We start from the raw sequence: 22463 nt of genomic DNA, 5'->3' as shown, positions 1-22463 counted from the left end.
ATTAAACCAAAACTAGGCACATGTATTTTTTGTTTTTTGTTTTAGGAAACTCCTAAGTGGTGAGGAAGAGTCTGTCACACATTAGAGTGACTGTTGATAGGAGAATTTATGTGCTCTTGAGTCATAATTGAACCATCCCCAAATCCATTACCTCCATTCCTAAAAGCAAATATGGTAGACCACTTTCTGTCTGGTCTTCTACCATATATTGTTCTCTGTAAACTAGAAGGTAGCCTGTTAAGGTAGATATGTCGGCCAACATGACACGTTTATACCATTCATTATTTTTATTAATTGATAGACTTTGTTCCGTGCCGCAATACAAAATAGAGACACAATTAAATAATTAATCCGCAACTAGACAATCATCAAGTTATAGAATATTTTAAATTATAAAATATTTTATCAAATATTTTGATAGTTGATTGAATGTTTAACTTAAAATTGTCTAAATCCTTGGAATTTTAGCCTCTCAAAAGTACATATTTTGGATTTCTGTAGTCCTCCAAAAAGCAAACTGGTGGTTATCTTTGTCTTGAATCAAAATGAGACTTTTGCAAATATCTGCTATTACTTTGAAAAATAATGATAAAACCTAAATTGTGTTTGCCTAAATTGTGAAATGTGATGGACAAGATCATCAACTGAATCATAATCAATTTATGTTTGCGCATTTTCTGAACTGTCAATTTGAAATAATGTTCAGTTTTAAAAAAAAAAAAACATGGACATAAAAAATATATTTTTCAAAAGTCTAATTCATATATTCATCAAAAACAATCATTAGATTCATCAAATATTAAAAATATAATTAGTTGCATCCCCGGCATTTGAGTTTGTGTCATTGAATTAGATTCATTACATGTATTGCCGAGTTCTGTGTTTTGTTCGGTAAAAGACAGTTCATTGCCAACTGCCTTGTTCCTGTCAGACTACACCCTTGTGATTACAGAAACTGCCGCTCCTCGCAATTTCATCTGTCACGTTTTCAATTTTAAAAATGCAGTTTTCATAAGAGAATATGGGTTGTGACAACCATGTCTTCTTATGATGTCGGAAGTACCCAAAACAGGATTTGGGGTGTGGAAGGGCAATTGACTTGCAAACAGGAGGTTACAAACCCAACGCTCGATCTTGACATTCTTGTAAGTTTGTGCTTGTCAAATTGCAAAGTATGCTTCCTGCATATCGGATAACAAAAGAGTGATTTATTAACAAGTTATCGTTTAGTGACAGACTGATTACTTTATCCTTTCTTCGTAATATGTATGTATGATAATGGTGGTGGCCTGATAAAATGTTACAAGTACTAATGATGTCATTGATGGATGAGCACTTTGGGGGAGAGGTGGCGGTGTGGAAACCACTGGAGGCGGGATCAGATGCGAACATCCAGGTGAACGGCGTGATGCCACCTATAATTGACGATGGATAAGAGAACGTCTTGTAACATGCCACAAACATTGGAAGCTGCTCGGGCTCGCGTGTCATTTGGGGCACACCCTTTAAGATAGACAAGTGACTTTTAATATGCGCTAGGGATTTCTCCTAATTCACTTGACATTTTGGAAATGCCTTGTTAATTCTAAAACGTCTCCCGTGAATCCGAAAAGAAGCCATCCTGAGCTGCCAATTTAATATTAAATATTTAGTATAAAAGAAGCATGTGAGTGACCTTTTGAATACATTTGGGAATAAATTAAATACGTACTTTTAGGGGCATTTTTGTTTGATGGGTGCGCTGTGACTTTTGTGGCTCATTAAACATTAGTAAATACAGACAGGTACATTATTATTTATTTACAGTACAGTATTATTTATTTATTTATAAATTTTGAATTGTAAATATTGTTAATATAATTCCACAATTGGTTGCCGTCTTATGGCCGTTCTATTTTTAGCAACATAGAAATTGGAAGAATAAAAAAATCATCAATTTCCTGCATATTTGATTTGCTGTGAATAGAGACTGAGCTGATACCGCAATCCCCCTTTTTGATCCGGCTTCTTGAATCTTTTTCTCTATTGTTGGAATTGCAAGATGTCGGCACTTAAAACCAGGCACAGTGAAAAGATTCCACAGAATTTAGTTTTAAACTTAGACTGTAGACTGATTTTCACAAAGCTCTCTCGACTAGTAATGCAGTGTGCACGTTTTCATTGTTTTACCATCTTGTGGTGATTCAACATTAGGGAATTCAAGTTTTATTTGTTTGGGGTCCCTTTGTTACTCCTTTGTGGTGTGATCACAAAATAATCTTAAGGCCATTGGTTATTTAGTGGTTCAGCCGACTTACTTGATATTGTTGTTGGGTGTATTTCCATTTTCCTTATTCATAATCTGGGATTGATTAGCAACCAGCCCAAGATGTCGTCTGCTAGATAGACTCCAGAAGTAAACTGCATTCATGGCTCTTCATAAAAATAGAATGTCATTTCCATGAAGGTTAAGGGAATTTACATCTAACACCAAGCGGACTCCTCTGGTTCTTTTTTTTTTCTCTGATATTTTGCTGACACATGTTTAACAGTTGCTCAGTATAACATCCTGCAGCAATATCATTGAAGGGAGGCTTGGCAGAAACACTTCTTATTGTGATTTACTATGTGTGCAAAATTGGAATCTGACTGCTGCTTATGTATATTGCTGGCTAATGTGATATTTTATTACATTAGAAAGCAATAAAGGGGGATGAGAAATGTCTCGATATAGGAAACATGCTTGCGAAAAAAGTATTGCTGTACACACTCATCACTTCATCCGGGTATCGAGGAACCACTGTGGAATTAAATAAAAAAAATATTCTGAAGAATTTGAACAACTCTCTGAAGGATGGGTTAAGCGAGGCATACCTGAAAATTAATGGCTCAGGAGATGAATCCAAAAATCACCAAATTTTATTTTACTTGACTTTTGTCACATTTTAGTGACTTCTCTTTTTGTCCAATAAAATATTTGGAATTGTAATGTGTCGCTGCAAATATTATGGCAAATACATCAGCGCTATCTAACTGGACTTCTGGGTGACTTGGGCAATGTAATGTCATTATCCATGACTGAAGGACACTTCCCACCATGGCCACTCCCTTTTCGAACTGTTGCCATCAGGCAGACGCTATAGATCAATTAGGTCAAGGACTAGCAGATTCGCCAACAGTTTTTACCCTACGGCGGGTAGTCACATTGAATGCCGCTAAACGTAAATGAATATGTCTGTGTATGTTCTTCTGTGGGTTTTAGCTTGTATTTCTTATCTGTTTTATTCTATTTATTCTATTTTTTATTTTTTTCTATCTCATGCGCTGATCGGTTGGCACTTTTTAAATTTCGTTGTACATGTGTGACAATGACAATAAAGATCTATTCTATTCTATTCTATCTATTTAGGCTACGTAACACTTGAAAAAGAATCTGTAGTAGGAATAGTAATAAGTTTCTTTTTTATTCATATCCACTGAGCACTGCTATTTGCAGACAACCGTATTTGGTAACTTTAGGGTAAATTAAAAATTTTGCTAAACACATTTATTATCAGTCATTACATGTGGATCAGAAGTTTAGTCTGCTTTTCAGCTAATGTCAGTTCGGGTGAACATCGGCTCCCCTCCGACCTTGAACAAGGTACGCATTATAGAAAATGGATGAGTGGATTTACAATGGCCTTTCTCAAATAAAATCCCACTGCTGTCAGGCGTACGCTCTAAACGGTGTGCAGTTTAGGAATAATTAATGGCACCTGGAAGAATAAAAAAACAGACTAAGTAGAGACCGCAGAGGATTATAAGGATTGTGTACAGTAATCAAGATGGCATTAAACTGCTCTTAGCAGTGTTTTTTTTTTTTTTTTGGTGTATATCTCATGTGGCTGTGAAGATGTTCATATGGATTCTCCTCATATATCCATCCATCCATCCATCCATCCATCCATCCATCCATCCATCCATCCATCCATCCATCCATCCATCCATCCATTCTCAACACAGCTGATCATGTACAAGCATCGGCGTTCTCAGTAATTTAAATGTGCATTAGAAATGTGCAATTGCTGAAAGAGTATTTACATTGATGGTTCGTCGCCAGTTGTACTTCAAGTAAGTAAAAGGAGCCCACACAAAACTGCTCAAAAGTGTGTGACTGCTCGGTTGAATCCTTGTTGCTGCTTTTTCTGCATGGTTGCTGTCCGTGGTGCTGAAACACATTCAATATGGAGCCACACTTTGGACGATTGGACTTGATGGAACTGTGCCTTACTATTTGGATACACTTCTTCTTTTGTGCATATCTAGCCTGAAAGGGGGTTGTCATGTGCGTAGTACATCCATCCATCCATTTTCTGTACCGCTTTGTCCCCACGGGGGTCGCGGGCGTGCTGGAGCCTATCCCAGCCGTCATCAAGCGAGGACCTGTGATAAGGAATCAGCCAATTAACGTCATCAATCAATAGAGCATAACACAAAGATATGGTAATGTGTAGGTGGACATAGAATTAATTTAACTCAAGGATTGATCCCCACCCCCACCTTAATCAAAACAATATTGACTTCAAAGAGCCAGGTCCAAAGCTATTGGTCTTCATAATTGCTATGGACATCACAATAAGGATTTAAAGCGTTCATTGCTTTCATTTTAGAACCGGGCACTGCTTTAGCAAATAAATGTATAAATAGGACATGGTCCATGGTTCCATGTCCTATGTGGGTACCTGTTTACCGGCTCTTCGCGGTTGTATCCAGCTCTGTCAATATTTAGTTTAGTTCTCAGCATGCATGAACGCTTCAATGTCCACATTGAGTGATGACAAGAATATGAACGCCATATCCGTCAGGGAATCAAATATATTAGTCATGTCAAGTGACTGATGAGAATAGACCCACATGACTCATGAGGGCACAGTAGATGCATGGTATTTCTCTGTCAATAGCTATAAAAACATATTAATATTAAAATATAATGTACATACACACATATATATATACGTGCGTGTGTGCGTGCGTGCGTGCGTGTATGTAATTATATCTATATACAGAAAAGGCAAGCTACATATTTTACTCACTAAGGAAAAATGAACACTATGTGATTAGTCACCACTGTCATATTACAATAAAAGATAGCTCTAGTCATGTTTCGAAAAGTAAAGTCTTATAGTTCCAATTCATTGAGTGCCATATATCGTGTTAAGTCAGTATGGTAGAGTCCAATTATATTATTGGAGCCTGATAGCTTCTCATGCATGTAACTACTTAACATTCATAGAAGGAACCAAACACCTTATGTTCGGCCCATAAATTTGCAAAAGTGCATAAAAGGGTTTATTTTAAAGCCGTGATTGACAGGTGATCTGGGCTGTTTTAGCGGGTAGGCCTGTTATGCATGCATGAATATGTGTGTGCGCGTGCGTTTGTGTGTGGTGTGTATGCTGAAGGAGAATACATACAAAGTAAGTGTGAATCATGAAGGCAAAAAAAAAAGAATGCTTTGTTGAGCGCTATATACAGATAACTGACCAATATCACTGATGTCACTTCCCCCAGGCTGTTCTTTGCCATTGTTCCACACACACAATGACTTCAGTGGAAAGGGATTTTTTGTGAGGTGATCAATGTCAAAGTTTCTTCACGGGACACTCATCAATAATTCAACTATTGTCGGGTATGTTTCAGCCCTCGGGATTTATTGAGCGTTGTGAGATTATCATTAAATCTACAGTATAGTCGTACTCCCACTGTTGTTGATAGAAAGGAAGAATCACAGTACCGTAATTTCCAGACTATAAGCCACTACTTTTTGCTCAAGTTTTGAACCCTGCAGCTTGTCGTCCGGTGCGGCGTATCTATGGATTTTTCGTGATTTTTGTGATGACTTGATCCCTTTTATACACTCGTAAAAAGGCTGTGGACCGCTGTTGTTTGGCACCGTTGTTTGGTTTCAGTGCACAGGAGGAGGATGAAGACGACGGCCCTCAGTGACTTTTACTGGTATTTTTTTTAACTAGCCCTGTTAGTGCTGTGCTACCGTGTTGCTGCGGTATTACTGCCACCTCACAGGCAGTGTTTGGAAAGAAATGTCAGTATGTTATTAAAACTTTAAAAAGGCTTTCTGTGTACAGCCTTTCTTTGTAAACAACTTCCTTAAAATAAGAGGATGGGCTAGAGACCTTAGTTTGCTATTCAGTATGTCAGACGAATAGAGAACATTCCAATTATATGTTTGTGTCGTTTTTTTTATTAGTTAAACATCTGTCACCAGATGTGCTTCCATCCATTCATTTTGTCCTGCTTGCCCTCGCATAGGGTGACAAGTGATCTGGAGCTTATCCCAGCATTGCATAAATAGGGCGAAAGGCGGGGACTGCCCTTGACAAAAAAGACACCCGTTCACAGCACATCTTGAGTTCCGGGAAAAAAAAATTGAGCAGTCAATAAACGTAACATACATGTCTTGGGGGATATGAGAAAAATACTAAGATGGGAAATCCACCCCAGCATGGGGAAAACATGCAGCATGGGGAGAACATGCATGAATGTAGAATGTGATTGTGTCACAGTTTTTCATGGTTGCAGGAAGGCAAAACCCTGGGAGCACTAGTAATCTCCAAAATTATTTATTAACAAAAGAACAAAGGTGCGTAGGATTATTAAGACAGCAATTCAAAACAACAAAGAAACTCAGGAAATGAACTCACAACAAAATAGCAGGATATCATTAGCATATTTAATAACAGAGAAAAACAAATACAGAAGCAATTAAATGACAAAAGCTGTCCATCAATATCAAGAATGCAGAGTACGGTCTTGTGAAGCCGCCAACTATTGTCTTCCCAAACGCGAGTCTCTGAATGTACTGGAATGGTTGTGTTTCCATGATAGCGGCACTAAATGCATCCTAACTGTGTTCACAAATACCCAACCGACGAATCCTTGACTTAAGATAGCTGACAAGAGACTCATCCGGGTATTCCGCGCGTTCTTGGTTTATTCGTAATTTGAATTGGAACAGTCTTTAGGCCGTGACTGATGATGCTTGAGAGATCACAAGGACTTAAAAACAGACAAGCGCGCTCATTCAGAAACAAACAAAATAAAACTAACAACAACAAAAAACACATCATGGCAGATTGCTTTACTGGATGTGCCCTTTGATTGGTTAGAGTTCGATCCAGGGAGTAGTTTGCTTTTTACCCAGCTGCGAGAGGCTCCATCTACAAATCTAAGCTAGTGCAACAAATTGGATTTAAGGAATTGTGTCCCAATATGTCCATTTACGTATTGTCATATCACTCCCAGCATGTTTGGATGGGGAAAACAAAGCAGACAAACACACACATGCACACACACACACACACACACACACAATATAAGCTTTAGCAGGATCTCCGGCTTTTCACTTCATGGAACTGCTGCTTTCTAGGTACATTATATGATTTTTTTTTCTTCACGAGTGAAAAACAAATATACTGTAGCAGATATGTATTTATTTTTGCTGCTGGTAAATATCTCCATCAGATTTTCAATGCACCCACAGAGTAGTGCCTCTGCAGTGTACACATCAATATTTTTCTAATCAAAGACATTGTTCACTCGATCCAGTCATGACTAACAGTCATGTGACCGAGATGAAGTGAGCCCCTCACCCTCATGCCAACCCTGAGCTACCTAACTTTCATTTGCCGATTATGTGTGTTGATAGCTGGTAAAAGTCCAGTAGGAGTGTAGAGAAAGAAACTCAGCAGTTGGTAGACCCAGTGGGTAGAAATGAGTTAATTAATAAACACTTGAACACAGCAGTTTTTTCCTCTGGTCTCTTCAGATGAATCCAGGAGGTCCACAAATGGTCTCAAAGTAGCATTTAATCGACCATGTCCACACAATATGTTGGATAACATAGCACACGTCTGATGTTTTCTTTTTTATGCCCTAAGTAGCATCAGCACTATTGTTTGGGATGTGACCAAACCAGAAGCCCCAAACAATTTTGAAATTATTTCTAAAGATCCCATTTTAGCCATGGGATACTTTTGTGGAGCGTAACTCCTCGCCTGCGCTCAAACTAGTTAAGTAGATAACTGGTCACAATACAGATTAATGGGCTTGCATTGCTCTTACTCCTCCCACATAAGGTTTTTGTTGGCCAACAATTAAATGAGACAGGTTATTGGATGCGTGTACGTTTTAAAGCGCACAGTTTCAAAAGTGAATGGATGATGTCTGTTTTGCACTATATTTGCTGAAGGACTTCTTTTTTTTACATAACATTTATAAATAAATACGTGAGCTGTCGAAATCATCCACCAATTCTCCTCCACCAAGGAGAGCCCCATCTTTTCCTCTTTCTCCTCCTCCCTTGTGTTCTCTTTCCATTTAAGATCTCGGTGCGCTTTAATAGCGAATGCCGTTAGGCCTCCCCATGTTGGTCATTGTTTCATGTTTCTTGTGCAAATTGAGCCTTCAAAGTACATTTTGTTGCCTGGCAACGGACATTGACAATCAAGATTCAATCATTTGTTCAAAATCATCCAGACTTCTTGTTCCCATGGAGAAGCGCAAAGACAGATCTCGTAGCTAGACTGTGCTCGCAACTTTTAAATACGTCACTGTTTCCCATAATGAATGACTTGCAACTTTAGTATTTAATATAGCTAAATGTATCTACCAATATCATCTAACCCTTGGCATCTGAGACTTTCTACTTTGCGTATAATAGTGTCATGAGTGGCTTGTTTACCTTTCACTCATGTGATGACATAATGTCCTTACATATGCACAAATGTACACATGCTTGGAATACAAAATACTACTACTATTACTTAATAGTGTGTAATTAGTTTAAATCTGTCCAATGTAATATTACACATTTTTATTCTTTGGCTTTCAACTCAACGTGATTAGAATTTATTTAGCTGTTATAGTCTCCATACTGTTTTAATGCATTCTAATTTACTGTTACAACTCTTTTTTTTTTTTTACATGTGTCTTATTTTTGCTTTATGTTCAGGCTTTAATTTGCAGCCGCAGTTAAAGTGCTTTTATAGACAAATCTAAGCTGAGTGAGGGAAATTAAATTTGCTTGCTTCATAAAGTTTCACAAACCTTTACGCAAGATCAGTGTTTGTTAACTAACATTGAAACAATGTCCAAGATCTTTTCTCTCTTTTGTGACATTGATTGCGGTGGATTTAAGGTGACAAACACAGTCGCGCTTTCAAGGGTCTCCCACTTTTTAGGAGCTTACACGGTGTTGTGATACACGGTGAGCTCATCCATTGCTAGACGAGTGCAGATAACCTGGGCAAATACTGACACATTTATCTACAAGTAGAGCCTACCAGGCATTGCCTGACATAAAAATCTCCAAGTGGGAGAGAGAGAGAGCTCTGCTAGCAGTGTGGGTCAGGGTGCAACAACCAAGGGGGTGAGATTAAGTTCAGCCTGAAGTGTATCCAAGATGTTATTTTATGCATAACACACTGGTATTTTCAGCAGTCAGGACTTTGACAGATATTTTGCAGTCATGCATATATTGGTTTTCTGTTTATAGTTTGTATACGATATCTGCTGTCAGCTACATTGCAACACACACATATGAACACATACACACAACCGAAAGAGTCAACTGGAAGAATGGGCTGGAGAGAAGAGACAATATGTGGGAGGCTGAGAATGCAAAGACGTGTGTGTGCGGGTGTGGGGGGTAGAGAGAGGGAGAAAGAAAGAGAGGGAAGGCTGGAGAGACTTATCATATGACCTTTACCAAGGAAAGTGTCATAGTCAAGGTCAAAGTAATTTAACAGGTTATCTTCATAAGTGTGTGAGTGTGTGTGTGTGTGTGTGTGTGTGCGTGCGTGCGTGCGTGCGTGAGAGACGTATCCACATTTTTCATAGATGATGACTTAATATCATACCTATAACATGCTTCAGTGATCGTGTTTTGACATATGTACTTGCTGTATATGGAACAACAACAAAGTAAATGTTTTTTTTCATACTCCAAGGAAAAGTGCCTGGAGAAAATAGTTTATTCAAATCAAGTGCTATTTAAGTGAATTAAAATTAGATTTTTTGAGGAAGGCAAACTTGCACTCAAAACAAGAATTTACTCAGTTTTCATCACGATCTGAACCAGCAAAAGCATTATTTCCAAAGGGGGGGAAAATATTTCATAACAAGAGTCGAATGAATTCTGTTCACACTCGGTAAATCCATTGTACATACTTAGAGAACTGTTCGAAGCTCAAGTGAGGGAGGGAGAGAAAGAGAGAGAGGGAGGGAAGGAGGGAGGAGGCTGAGAGATGAGTGAGTGGAGTGAGGGAGTCAACTCATCCATATACAGGGGCAGGGAAGGGAACTCATGTGATCCGAGGATTTCACCAGAGCGAGGAGGCACCTTGCTCGTGTTGAATCCAGGCAGGCAGGCGTCCGTCTGTCTCAACTCAAAGTGGACAGCAGAGTGACAGGAGCGGCCAGATGGATGAGGCGGAGCAGCACCAGGCTGACATTGACTCATTCAAAATTTGGCTCTTTAATAAGATCATCTGAAGCAAGACCGCACTGTTTCTATGGCGACATCGTGCAGCTTGAAAAGCACCATGGGTGTAAACAAATGTTTCAGCTTACTTTTGCTCACTCTCGGCACACAAGGTAATTTTTATTCTTCATATACTACGGTGCGATATGATAGATATATTTTATATTTGCTTTGTGTTTTGAAGGTGTGCCCTCCTTTTAAAACTTTCAGTCATGTTGAAAATGTTCTGAAGTCATTTTCAGCTGAAACTAAAACGGTAGGATGGATGAAGGATTTTTCCTATTGAGAGAAGTGCATCATGTTTCCATCTTATTAATACATCATTATGATAGTATGGTGTGTCAGTTTTTTTTTATTCATGTTTTTTGGTGGGGGGGGATCATGCTGCTTGGTTTGGCCTTTGCTTTATTGTTTTTCTGTGATCATATACCGTATACTTTTAAAAACAATCAAAGCAAATTTGTTTAATACCCTCTTTTGCTCTTTATATTCCCATATCCTTTTGGACAAGATGTAATAAACAAAAAGCATAATTTTCCTCCATCTTCCACTGGATGAGGATGAACACCTCTGTTGCTTTGGCGACCAGCTAAAAAGTGTTGTTGGCGACAGAGAGCCAACGCTGCTAACAAATATTTGCTGCTCGTGCACTATTGGCCACAGAGAGCACATTGATCAAAGAGGACAGAATTGGGTCCAGTAGCGCCGGAAAACCAGCAGCTAACTATCCTGGACGCACCAGTTTGGCGAATGTGTCATAGCACTGATTAAATCAGTGTTGGAAGTGAGAAACTCTGCAGGATATTTGTTCATTTGTTATGTTTGCTTTATTATTGTATTTTACAGATCTAATATTATAACTCGATGGGGATTCTAACAATACAGTCCTCTTATGCCACAGGTAGAACTCCTATTCATTTAATTAGCAAATAAAAATATAGATCTTTCAGGAAATGATGACCACACATTGTCAACTGTCATAAAAGTAAAATAAGGTGGCAGTGTGTAACATGTTTTAATTTTTCAATGTCATTCATTTTAAAAACCCATCATTAATTTCCATAATATGCAAAAAAAAAAAAATTCTTGCACGTCAATGTTTTAAATATCAAATCATAGGACACGTTATCTGTTACGACATAAGATTGGGTCACGCCTCACCGTACAGGACGCTGACATGTCTCGCCACCATCTTTCTGCAACAGATATTTGAAGGAGACGCTCACCTCATCGTAAATTTGCTGGATCAATGACTACAGCTTGTGTAACAAATGCAATGCGTTTTCTCACTTGAGGGAGTATTACAAGTCATTTGTGATGATATTTTGCTTGCACTTCTGCTGAAGAAATGGGTGGAAGGCTTGCAACATGTGGTCTCTCTGTGTACCATAGTGTGTGTGCTTACAAAAAATAGGTCATTGCATTCAGTTAGTTCACCACTAGATGGCACAACATTCTACATACTGTCTCTTTAACCACTGCTTACTGTTTTGCCTAAATTTGTAAATAGTCTTTAGAAGTGGGGTTTTGATTCAAAAGTTTCAGTAGTATTTCTTGACTTGTCTTCAGAATTTTTTTTATATATTCCAGATCTATTTAACATATGCAAGTCCTATCTGTTATCCCTGAATTTTAGATTTTACACTGGTTTTATATGATGTGATGTAACAGCAGTGAAAATCAGGGGGTTATTATTAATTGGGTGCACGACATTACATGGTTTGAATACTGAAAAAAAAGGGTTGAAACAGCATGCGGAAAGGCAGCAGAGCCCTATTTTGATGATTATATACAGAATGTATTGTTAGAACCACATGTCCGTTTAATTTTATTTTTCAGTTGCTCCATCAACTTGTCTAGGCAGTTTGGGCTGGAATTACAGGAAAGGGCATTTTGAAGTTAACGTTTGCGTTTGTACAACATCTTAAGATGTCATCGCATCGCACAAAAAGCCACATTCAGTCACCACCGTGCTTATTAGATTGCCATAAGATAGAAGATTAAACAATTGACAAATCAATTGTATGTCTATGAAATACAACACGTTATTGTATATTTTTATTTGAATATGTGAAAACACAAATACACTTTTCCCAGGCTTCCGTCAAATGAAATAAATTGCCTTTTGTATATTGATCAAATGGAATGAAAAGCGGTTTCAAGGCCAAGTAGTCCACCATGAAACATGTATTACCTTTTACAAAACACCATTGCTTTGCCTCACATACCTTTCTAGCAATTTAGTTTAGACTGTGCTTCATTTAATATCCGATGCAATGGAGGAGCGTTGCGGGCTAATAAAGATGAAACAAAGGTTACTGTGTAGGCTACTATGCTTTGTTGCTGTTTGCTTAATGGGCTCCTGCACATGGATTTCAGCATAAAATAGCTATGACTAAACATATATTGATCTTGGGCCTTTAAAATCTGAGGATGCCTTTTGCAGGCAAGTAAAGGACAGCACATCAGCTTTGATTGAATGTGTAGGAGGACAACAGTAACATCTGTTCTTCTGTTCTAACATGCAGTAGGTGGATAGACTGTAAGCCTTGTACTAGTTGAGACCGAATCAACAGCACCACTTCTGGTTGTAGCTCAGTAATGCAGCCAGTTTTGCCTTATAGTAGAGATTCAGTATTGTTTTGTTTAAATTATATATTTTTCACACAATTGTACACATCTTCCCAGTCGTGTCAGAAAACTTGTTTTCATCAAAATACGCCAAGAATGAAGTGTTATAGGAGGTTTTACAGAACAAAACCAAGCACCCTTAAAAGGACTGACTCGAAGTATTTTCTCTTGTGGAATTTCATACAATGCACTGAGGGCCGAATTCAGTAAAGGATTGCGCTGCTTTTGCTTGCAACCAACCGTTAAAAATAGCACAAACAGCGAGTGGCTAATTCACAAACCATGCACATGTATAGCTGAGTGTCCTGTACACTATGCACATCTTGTTTTGTTGGATCTGGCTGCAGCGTTTGATACGATGGACCTCAGTATTCTGCTGGCTCAGTTTAAGCACCAGGTGAGCATTAATGGTAGCGCTCTAGTTTTGTTTAGATACCATTAGCAGGCAGGACTTTGTGTTTTTGCCTTGATTGCACTGTGTCCTACTCTGTCCCACTGCAATATGGTGTTCCACAGGGTTCAATTCTGGGGCCCTGCTGTTTTCGTTGTATTTGCTGCATGACATTTCCTTTCACTGCTATGCAGATGCCAGTCAGATCTACAGTATGTCACGCCTGGATGGCACTAAACTATTTGAGCTTCAAAAGCTGCTTCTTGCCTTGGGTAGCGCGTACTGTATAACTCCAATTTTGGCCTCCTTTCACAGTAGATTTTATGCCTGTGCCTCCCTTTGGAATGACCTTGCCTTTAAGATCTGGCAAGCCCTCTCTGTCCATTTATAAAACTTAAAACACATTTTCATTTTTTGGCTTTTGACTGAGCATGAGACGCAGGATTGTTTTAATGTTTTATTGTATTTAGTAATGTTATGTTATTAATTTATTGCTTTAGCTGTCTGTTTTTTTTATATCTAGTTTTTATTTTATATAAAACAATGTGTATGCAACTGTTCTTTGTCGTTACTGTGCTTATGCCGTTCACTACTTTTTGGGTGATTTTTTTGGGTACTCACATAAAGTCTCGCTCTCGCTGTCTCTCTCGCTTGCTCTCCCTCTTGCTCTCTCAAGTTACAGAATTTTTTTAGGAAGAAAATTTAACACCCCAAAACAAAATAATTTAATGAACACCATTGCCAATGAGAATAAAATAGATTTGACAAGGTCAGTGTCCTGATTGCTGTTTTGGCTGCAAGTGTCCACTTCAAAATAATAAATACAGTATAGTGAGGTAAAATGATAGATGCAATGATGGATGACTCCATCACATCAAACATACTAAATAATGCAGCAGTACCAGAGTAGTAGTAATTGAAGTCACTTATATATGAATCACTCTATGATGAATGGCTCAAATAGAAGAAAGCTCCATCTCAATATGGAAAAAAAATTGCTGCGTACACAGATTGAAAATGCACTGTGTAAGCCTCGGGACAAGTCTCTAATTGTTCTGGGACCTCGCGAGGTCATCTTCTGTGTAATGTGAGTTAGTTTTAAAAGAGGGGGAGGGTTCCATTAGATGAGTAGCGAAGGGACACCGGTGTACTGGTGGGAGGGAGTACTGTGCGAGGGTGGGGTGACAAAGACGCGACGTGTCCTCTGATCCACATTCATCCTTCGTTTTGCTGTTCCCCACTGTCTCGTGTAACCATGACGCCAGCTTGGTCTAGCAGAGGTGGCCTTCTGTTTTCATCATAACTGTGGATCTCTTTATTGCATAAACTAAACTAGTCAGTGAATAGCATATGAAATATTCATGTTTAGACAATCAAACAATCTATAACAACAACTTTCTAACTTAAACTGCCTGAATGAAGCATTTTAATCAACACATTTCTTGTAATCACCTCTAGTCTACTGCTACACTGGACCCCGGGCTCACGCTGAGGAGAAGCTACTCCAGGATCTGTTTGTGCGTTACAATAAGCTCTCCAGGCCTGTTGAAAACTCGTCAGACACAGTGCTGGTCCACTTTGGTCTCTCTATTGCTCAGCTTATCGATGTGGTGAGTAAAATCCTCACTACTTTAAAACACAATGTCTCGTTTGTGGGTTTGTTTGTGTCGCAAATCTACACAGAAACACTGGCGACTCAAACTTGTTTCTTTGCAGTTCATTAGCAACATCCTTTTTACAGGTCAAAACACCAATGTTAATTAAAAAAAAGAGGCTTATGTAAACCAGTCGACCTGATATTTTCTCATGTGTTTGTTCCTATGAATAGTTTTTGCAAGCACTGTGTAAAATTCAACACTTTACATAAATCCTATTCGAGAAATTCTGTTGACTCGGGAAAAACGTGCCATTTGGTGCTGGGAACACCATTTTTTTTAGAGTGAGCTCATATGATTGAAAATGCAAAGCCTGCATGACCGTGAGGATTGTTTTGACTCACAATTAGAGACAGCACTTGTGCCACATGCCTAAGAGTGGAAGTCAGCTCTTGGCCAAGTTGTCTCCTACAGAATGCGTCAGAGCTGAGAAGAGCTTGGCAAATGTTGCAGCCATGCAGTGTTACATTGTTTTCTTTTCGCCAGTATTATCTTAAACTATGGGTGCCTTTATTTCATATGTAGTACTTATGAGCAAAACACTGATGTTTTTGAACAAATTTGTATGAGTAACAGATCATAACTTCCACATGATCATCTCTAAAGTGTTTTAAAAGAAGTTGATTTCTGTTTTCACCAAAAAGGATGAGAAGAACCAGATGATGACCACAAACGTCTGGCTCAAGCAAGTATGTCAATGATAAGATGCAAATAGCTCCACTGAATTCAATATGGAACTGTAGCATGGTGACTACCGCATGATGAATGTTCTCCTCCAGGAATGGAACGATTACAAGCTGCGCTGGAACCCAGAGGAATACGAAAACGTCACCTCCATCCGCATTCCTTCAGAGATTATCTGGAGGCCTGACATCGTCCTTTATAATAAGTGAGGGTCTCCTCTTATACATTGTTAAAATTACGTATCACCAAAAATAATTGTATCTTACCATGAGAATAACTCGCACTTTGCTGGCACATGAACAACATCATCAGTATGTGTACTTTGTAATTGTGTAAACAGTTAACAGGAACGTTCCCGAGGAAGAACTACACACTTTTTTGTGGTACATGTTCAAATGTATTCCCTTAAAGTTAAATTTTTTTTGAATGTTTGAATAAACAACAAAAAAAGTTAGACAGAAAGTTTGAGCCTAGACTTAGAAGCCAGACCAAAAAATGTGGCTTTTTTATTTCTACCACAAGCAAAATTGCTATCAGACATTTTGCTTTCTTTGCTTGCTGCTCTAAAATTTAATACAGGTCCATTTAATCCCTTGACAACATCATTATTCATCAAAGTTCACAACCATCATGACCATGTAGTATATAAATCAATTTATCATGGCCATCCTTGGGTAGAATACAGTAAAACATTACTTTGACCGGCGCAATCACCATGCCTGAAGCGAGCGGAATCACATCAGCATTAATGTGCAGAATTTGCTGATTCAATTCCAGCAGAAAGCGTTACTGGAAGAAAACAAGAAGATGCCTCCGCCGTGCCAACGCTCTTGTCCTGTGCCAACGTCGTAAAGTACTTTGGCTGTGAACAAGGTCATCCTTAATGGGAATGGCCATAAACAAACTTGCTACATTGCACAAGGCAATACATTAGGCTGAAGAACTCGGAGATAAAATGTAATTAAATGTGTTTGAAAGAGCCTCAGATAAAATGCATCCAGTGTGACTCTTATTATGTGTGAAGGGAATTCAAAATGACCATTATAACAAAGAAATGTATTAGATATGAGCAATACAATCACCAAATCGACTTGTCATTAAAAAATACGTATATTGTTGTCTTGTGATTAAATGGCCTACGCACTATGAAACTAATAGGACAAGACAATGAGAGAGCTGCACACAGGTTGCCGTAGTTTGAAAGCATATGAAATTAACATCTAGCTAAAACTAGAGCGGGATTCATTTTTAGTTAGTTAGTTACATCTCCCAACTTCTCATTAACTTTGAGCTATTTGTGTGGCTTTCCTGATGCCCAAAATGTAGCGCTCATCATGACATTTCATGCATTGAATTTCAGGCAAAGTGTATTTTTTATGCAGTATGTTTGTAAACCTGAGCATTTGCCCTCCTCTGTGAAGATAGAACATATTCAAGGTGATGTACATGAGAGGTTTAAGTTTATGATTTGCATGGCATAACTCAGCCTTGGAAAAAGGTTGTGTATTGTGGACGTGGTTGCCTTGAGGCAGAAGAGAATAAAGTGAATGTAAGGGGGCATGTCCTTCTGTAAAACTGTTAGACATGGGAATTTCTATTTATGGGTTGTCTTCACAGTTGACATAGAGTTTTTTTCAATATATGTGTGATTCTGAACCCAGGTGCACATCAAACAAGTAGAGTGTGACCGCTTAAAGAAGAAGGTCACAAATACAGACTTACCTCCCAATTCCTGTCCAATCAATTTGTGACTTTATGCATATTTTTAGCTGGAGAACTTTTTTCCAAGGATAAAAATTGTAGTAGTCCTTTTGTATGTTTTTGTACTTGAAAAGTCCTCTCAGTTGTAGTTTTAAACAAATACTAAAGGACAAAGTGTTTTAAATAGCAATCAAATGTTCTGCCTGTGGTCCTATTTAAATAGTATGCTTTATCTGTAATTATGTCTGCCAAAAATCGTAATCGGCATCAGCCACAAAAAAATCCACATCAATCGGGCCCCTACCAAAATACTGAATCACAGACAAACGTCTGTAGTTTGCTCCAGCTGAGCGGAGCGCATATTTGCCTTTGATGACGTAGAGGCCGGGACATGTACGGATGAATGTCCATTCTGCTGATGCATCGGAAACGTATCCGATTTACACATACTACGAAAGAGGCCCAGTTCGGGTTTGAAAAAAAATCAAATTGCACTGCATGAAAGAATCCGACCCTCTACGTATGGGCAAAGAAAATGGAATGAAGCTGCAGTGTGAACCTAGTGAACTTTACTTACAAAGTTTGCCATGGATCTATACTATTTTTGTCATGAAAATGAAATGATTGAATAATCTTTCAGGGCGCGTTTCATTTATTGGTAATCACACCTTTAATTTATATACTGTTACTTATCTGCAGTGCTGATGGTGACTTTGCGGTAACCCACCTAACTAAGGCACACCTATTCCATGATGGACGGATAAAGTGGATGCCACCAGCCATCTACAAATCTTCATGCAGCATCGATGTCACCTTTTTCCCCTTTGACCAACAAAGCTGCAAGATGAAGTTTGGCTCATGGACCTATGACCGGGCCAAGATTGACCTTATCAGCATAGCCAGCGATGTGGACCAGATGGACTACTGGGAGAGCGGCGAGTGGGTTATCATGAATGCCGTGGGCAAGTACAACACCAAAAAGTACGAGTGCTGCACTGAGATCTATGCAGACATCACATACTACTTCATCATCCGAAGGCTCCCGCTGTTCTACACCATTAATCTTATCATCCCCTGTCTGCTTATCTCCTGTTTGACTGTGCTGGTGTTTTATTTACCGTCACAATGTGGAGAGAAGATCACCTTGTGTATTTCCGTTTTATTGTCTCTAACTGTATTCCTGCTGTTGATCACAGAGATAATACCATCCACATCCTTGGTGATTCCACTCATTGGCGAATACCTGCTGTTTACCATGGTCTTTGTTACCCTTTCAATTATAATCACCGTATTTGTTTTGAACGTACACCACCGATCACCTCAAACCCACGGAATGCCCCATTGGGTGCGAAGGGTCTTTTTGGACATGGTGCCCAGGGTCCTGTTCATGAAGCGGCCCCCGGGCACAGCCAAACAACACTGCAAGAAACTGATCGAGATGATGCACCGCCCAACCATAATATCAGCAACGGGCAACTCCCAGACCTTTTGGACGGGTTTAGAGACAGGGCTGACGCAAATAGGACAGGTCCAAATTCCATCCGACAGCCCAAACATCCGCGTCTGCTCCCCTTCGCCATCCTCCTCCCCTATCAAGGAACTCAACCAGGAAGATCCTCCAGTTAAGGCCAACATTTTCTGCCAGTCACCTATTAAACAGTATTCAGTTCTCCAACGAGGGCAAAACACTTCCATCTTGTCATCTTCTCAACTTTCCTTACCCCCAACTTTGGCTCTCGGACCCCTTCACACCCTTTCCACGGAAGTCACAAATAAACTGTCGTCAAAGGGCCGCTCACTCAGCGCAGAGCAAATGTGCGACTTGCAGAGGGAGGTTCCCCTGAGAGCTGCACAACGTTGTCACTCGGGCGGCTTCCAGTACTGTTGCCTCCACAACGAAGGGCCGGAGAAATGGACTGGGACCCCAGACCAAACCAAACAAGCCTCGACAAATTGCCTCACAGAAACCCTCAACGCAGAGCCCGCTAAAGACCCAAGAAACCAACAAGAGGCCGTGATTCATCGCATGTCTCCTGCTATGCAACGAGCCCTTGAGGGTGTTCAATACATAGCTGATCATCTCAGGGCAGAGGATGACGACTTCTCGGTGAGTTGTGCCAGGTTATCTTATGACATAAGGCACTTTGGTTAGGAAATTGCTGAACGGGGAAGGGGTGGTTTCTAGCCATTTTCTAAATATCTGCATGGTGGATGCAGTTGAAAAAAACAATTAGAAAGAAAAAGATGTGACTGATTCTCACTGCAAAAGTCAATAATTGAAACAACAAGCTATTCAATGTTGAATTTTTCACAAGAGGACAAGATCGAATGACATTTAGGGGCTAGACACCCCAATAAAAAAAAGTCACTCATTCGTGATAAATCACTCAAGGGTGAAAAGTGACAGCTGACTAACAGGACGTTGATGTCTTGGAATGCTGTGCTCAATGTCCCTTCTTGCTGTTTTTCCTGTTTGTTAGGTGAAGGAGGACTGGAAGTACGTCGCCATGGTCATCGACAGAATATTCCTCTGGATGTTTGTTCTGGTGTGTATACTGGGATCAGTGGGACTCTTTCTACCTCCTTGGCTGGCTGGAATGATCTGAAATCTACTGGCCCAAGGAAAGAGAAGAACGTTATTTAACTTGTTTTTGTATTTTATTTATTTTCTTCTTTTTCTTTTTGCAAAGGAGCTTCAAGTGTTTTGTCCCAGATTAACATAAAGGAGGGAAGTCTATCAACAGTTCCTAGGAGCACAGTAAATAATTTATGGGGCTGTGAAAGCATCCCTTTTCACTTCTCCGTTTTGACATTGAGCTTTGCATCTCTAAATAACGCCTATGTAACCAGAATGTCACTCAGTAGGGAACAGACCTCCACCAAGGTTGAACAATACTAATTTCAATCGCCTTCCTAGATGCACACTTCCTTGTATCTGCCAGAATTTGTCAACACGATATGTGCATTATTCAGTGAGAAATCAAAGTAAATAGTGGCATCTCTTGCAATTACGGATGGGTATGATAATCAATACGTAAGCGTGAATTAAGAATTTTGGGGGTAGGTAGTGTCATTTTATTCATTCAGTACAACACCAGCAGGTAGTGTCATTTTATTCATTCAGTACAACACCAGCATGGAAACAGTTGTTCAGAACATTCCGACGGGTGCTTGCCATCCTTTTTAAAAGTATTTGGAATGTTCATTCATTCACAAGTTTTCCCCATAGTAAATCAAGGAAATTTATTGAATTGCACAAAAAGTGAAACATCCTTAACGCTGCAGAATTGTCCAAACCAGCACCACCTTTTATTAAAATTTAAGTTAAAAACGTAACAAAATAAAGTGATTTGCTGTACTACCCGTATCATCGTGTTTTGCTTCGCACAGTAAAGCATTCCACTAATAATAACAATTTGACTTATCATAGACCTTGCGGTAAATAAGGAGGAATGTTGTACTAGTCTACGGAAGATGTGATGAAATACAAAAATGGGTGATATTTTTTCTTCACATTCCACAATATTACAACAGTGAACACAGTTATCATTTCACTCTGAACTTACACAGTATGAAAACATTGCATAAAAGAATTATTGAAGGGCAATTTTGAGATTTAGAATGTGAAGAAAAGCTGACAAAAGTCAGCAAAAGGCCACACTGGCTGACAGTTTATCAAGATTTTTACAATTATAAATCTGTCTGGCGATGAGGACAAAATGTGGTATTCATAAACCATCACAAAGAACACTCCGTACATTGCAAACCCATGGCTTGTGACTGGAATGTTGGGCCGATAATATAAAGTCTTGATGGATTGTTTATAGATTTATAGAAAACACTCAATGAAAGGGAATTAAACAGAAAATGTATTTAGCAAGTGGATTCTTGGAAATGTTGTATTGATGCTACACAACCCAAAGCTCAACACCTGAAAGCATTTCCAAACAGCTCAAAAAAAGAGCTTACTAAGAATTATTTTTCAATTTCAAAGCAGATTTGGGATATTTGTACGAAAATGCAAAAGTAGTGTAACTGCAACATTAAAAACATCAAACACTACTAAATATGTATGATTAAATATGGCTCAAGTCCAACAGCCTGGTGGTTGGTGGATCTGAGGATGTAGATGTTCTCCTCAGTCTTCCATGCCATGTCTCTCATCCCCATCAGTGAGTAAGACAAGCACAGTTGTGTCATCAGCAAACTTGACCACTGGGGTAGAATAATGTGTGGACACAATCGTGGGTGTATATGGAATACAGTAGAGGGCTCAGAAAAGAGCCTTGATGTATTCCCATGTTCAGTGCCAGGAGAGCTGAGATGATGAAGCCCATTTATTTATTTCTTCTTTGCCATGTCATTAGATAAATATTGATTCAGAGGTGTTCTAGATTATGTCCATGGCACAGTTATATTGGTTGGTACAATTGTGTCTACAGCAGGGGTGTCAAACTCTTTTCTTTCGCGGGCCGCATTGTAGTCATAGCTTCTTTCGGAGGGCCATTAGGACTGTCAACCCAAATAAATTTATAAATATATACAGTAAAAGCTACAAAACAAACTCGTTTTCAAATCAGATGAGTAAAAACTGGTCAAATATTTCTAAAAAAAAAAAGATAATAAAAGTGAAGATAATTTGCAATTCTAGTAATGACACACGAATTTGATGCACAATTGTCTTCGCGGGCCACATAAAATGATGTGGCGGGCCGAATCTGGCCCCCGGGCCTTGAGTTTGACACCTGTGGTCTACAGCATTACGACAGGAGAGTCAGTGGTGGTGTTAAGATGAGTCAGGTAAATTCCCACACACAGTCGACAAATACAAGTCCCACCACTAATATACCGTGAGTGGCGTTCAAATCTCTGGATGCTC

At 39.1% G+C, this 22463-nt stretch overlaps 1 protein-coding gene across 1 annotated transcript; it reads left to right on the top strand.

Annotated features, from left to right (window-relative positions):
- Window positions 1-10345: 10345 nt before the first annotated feature.
- On the top strand, window positions 10346-20944 carry LOC119118373 (neuronal acetylcholine receptor subunit alpha-2-like). The gene is made up of 6 exons (XM_037245353.1): window positions 10346-10635; window positions 15003-15154; window positions 15844-15888; window positions 15979-16088; window positions 18284-19691; window positions 20065-20944. The coding sequence occupies exons 1-6, from the start codon at window positions 10554-10556 to the stop codon at window positions 20188-20190; spliced, it is 1923 nt and encodes a 640-aa protein (XP_037101248.1). The 5' UTR covers window positions 10346-10553; the 3' UTR covers window positions 20191-20944.
- The last annotated feature ends 1519 nt before the right edge of the window (window positions 20945-22463 follow it).

Source organism: Syngnathus acus, chromosome 2 (genome assembly GCF_901709675.1).
Source record: "Syngnathus acus chromosome 2, fSynAcu1.2, whole genome shotgun sequence".
Classification (NCBI taxonomy): domain Eukaryota; kingdom Metazoa; phylum Chordata; class Actinopteri; order Syngnathiformes; family Syngnathidae; genus Syngnathus; species Syngnathus acus.
The sequence above is the reverse complement of the archived record's forward strand: the minus strand, read 5'-3'. Positions and strand labels throughout refer to the sequence as shown.

Bases quoted from the DNA above. Each gene is read 5' to 3' on its own strand.
- LOC119118373 (XM_037245353.1), top strand. From the start codon at position 10,554: ATGGCGACATCGTGCAGCTTGAAAAGCACCATGGGTGTAAACAAATGT. The intron at 15,155-15,843 runs GTGAGTAAAATC...TTCACCAAAAAG, and splicing joins TTGCTCAGCTTATCGATGTG to GATGAGAAGAACCAGATGAT. The intron at 15,889-15,978 runs GTATGTCAATGA...GTTCTCCTCCAG, and splicing joins CAAACGTCTGGCTCAAGCAA to GAATGGAACGATTACAAGCT.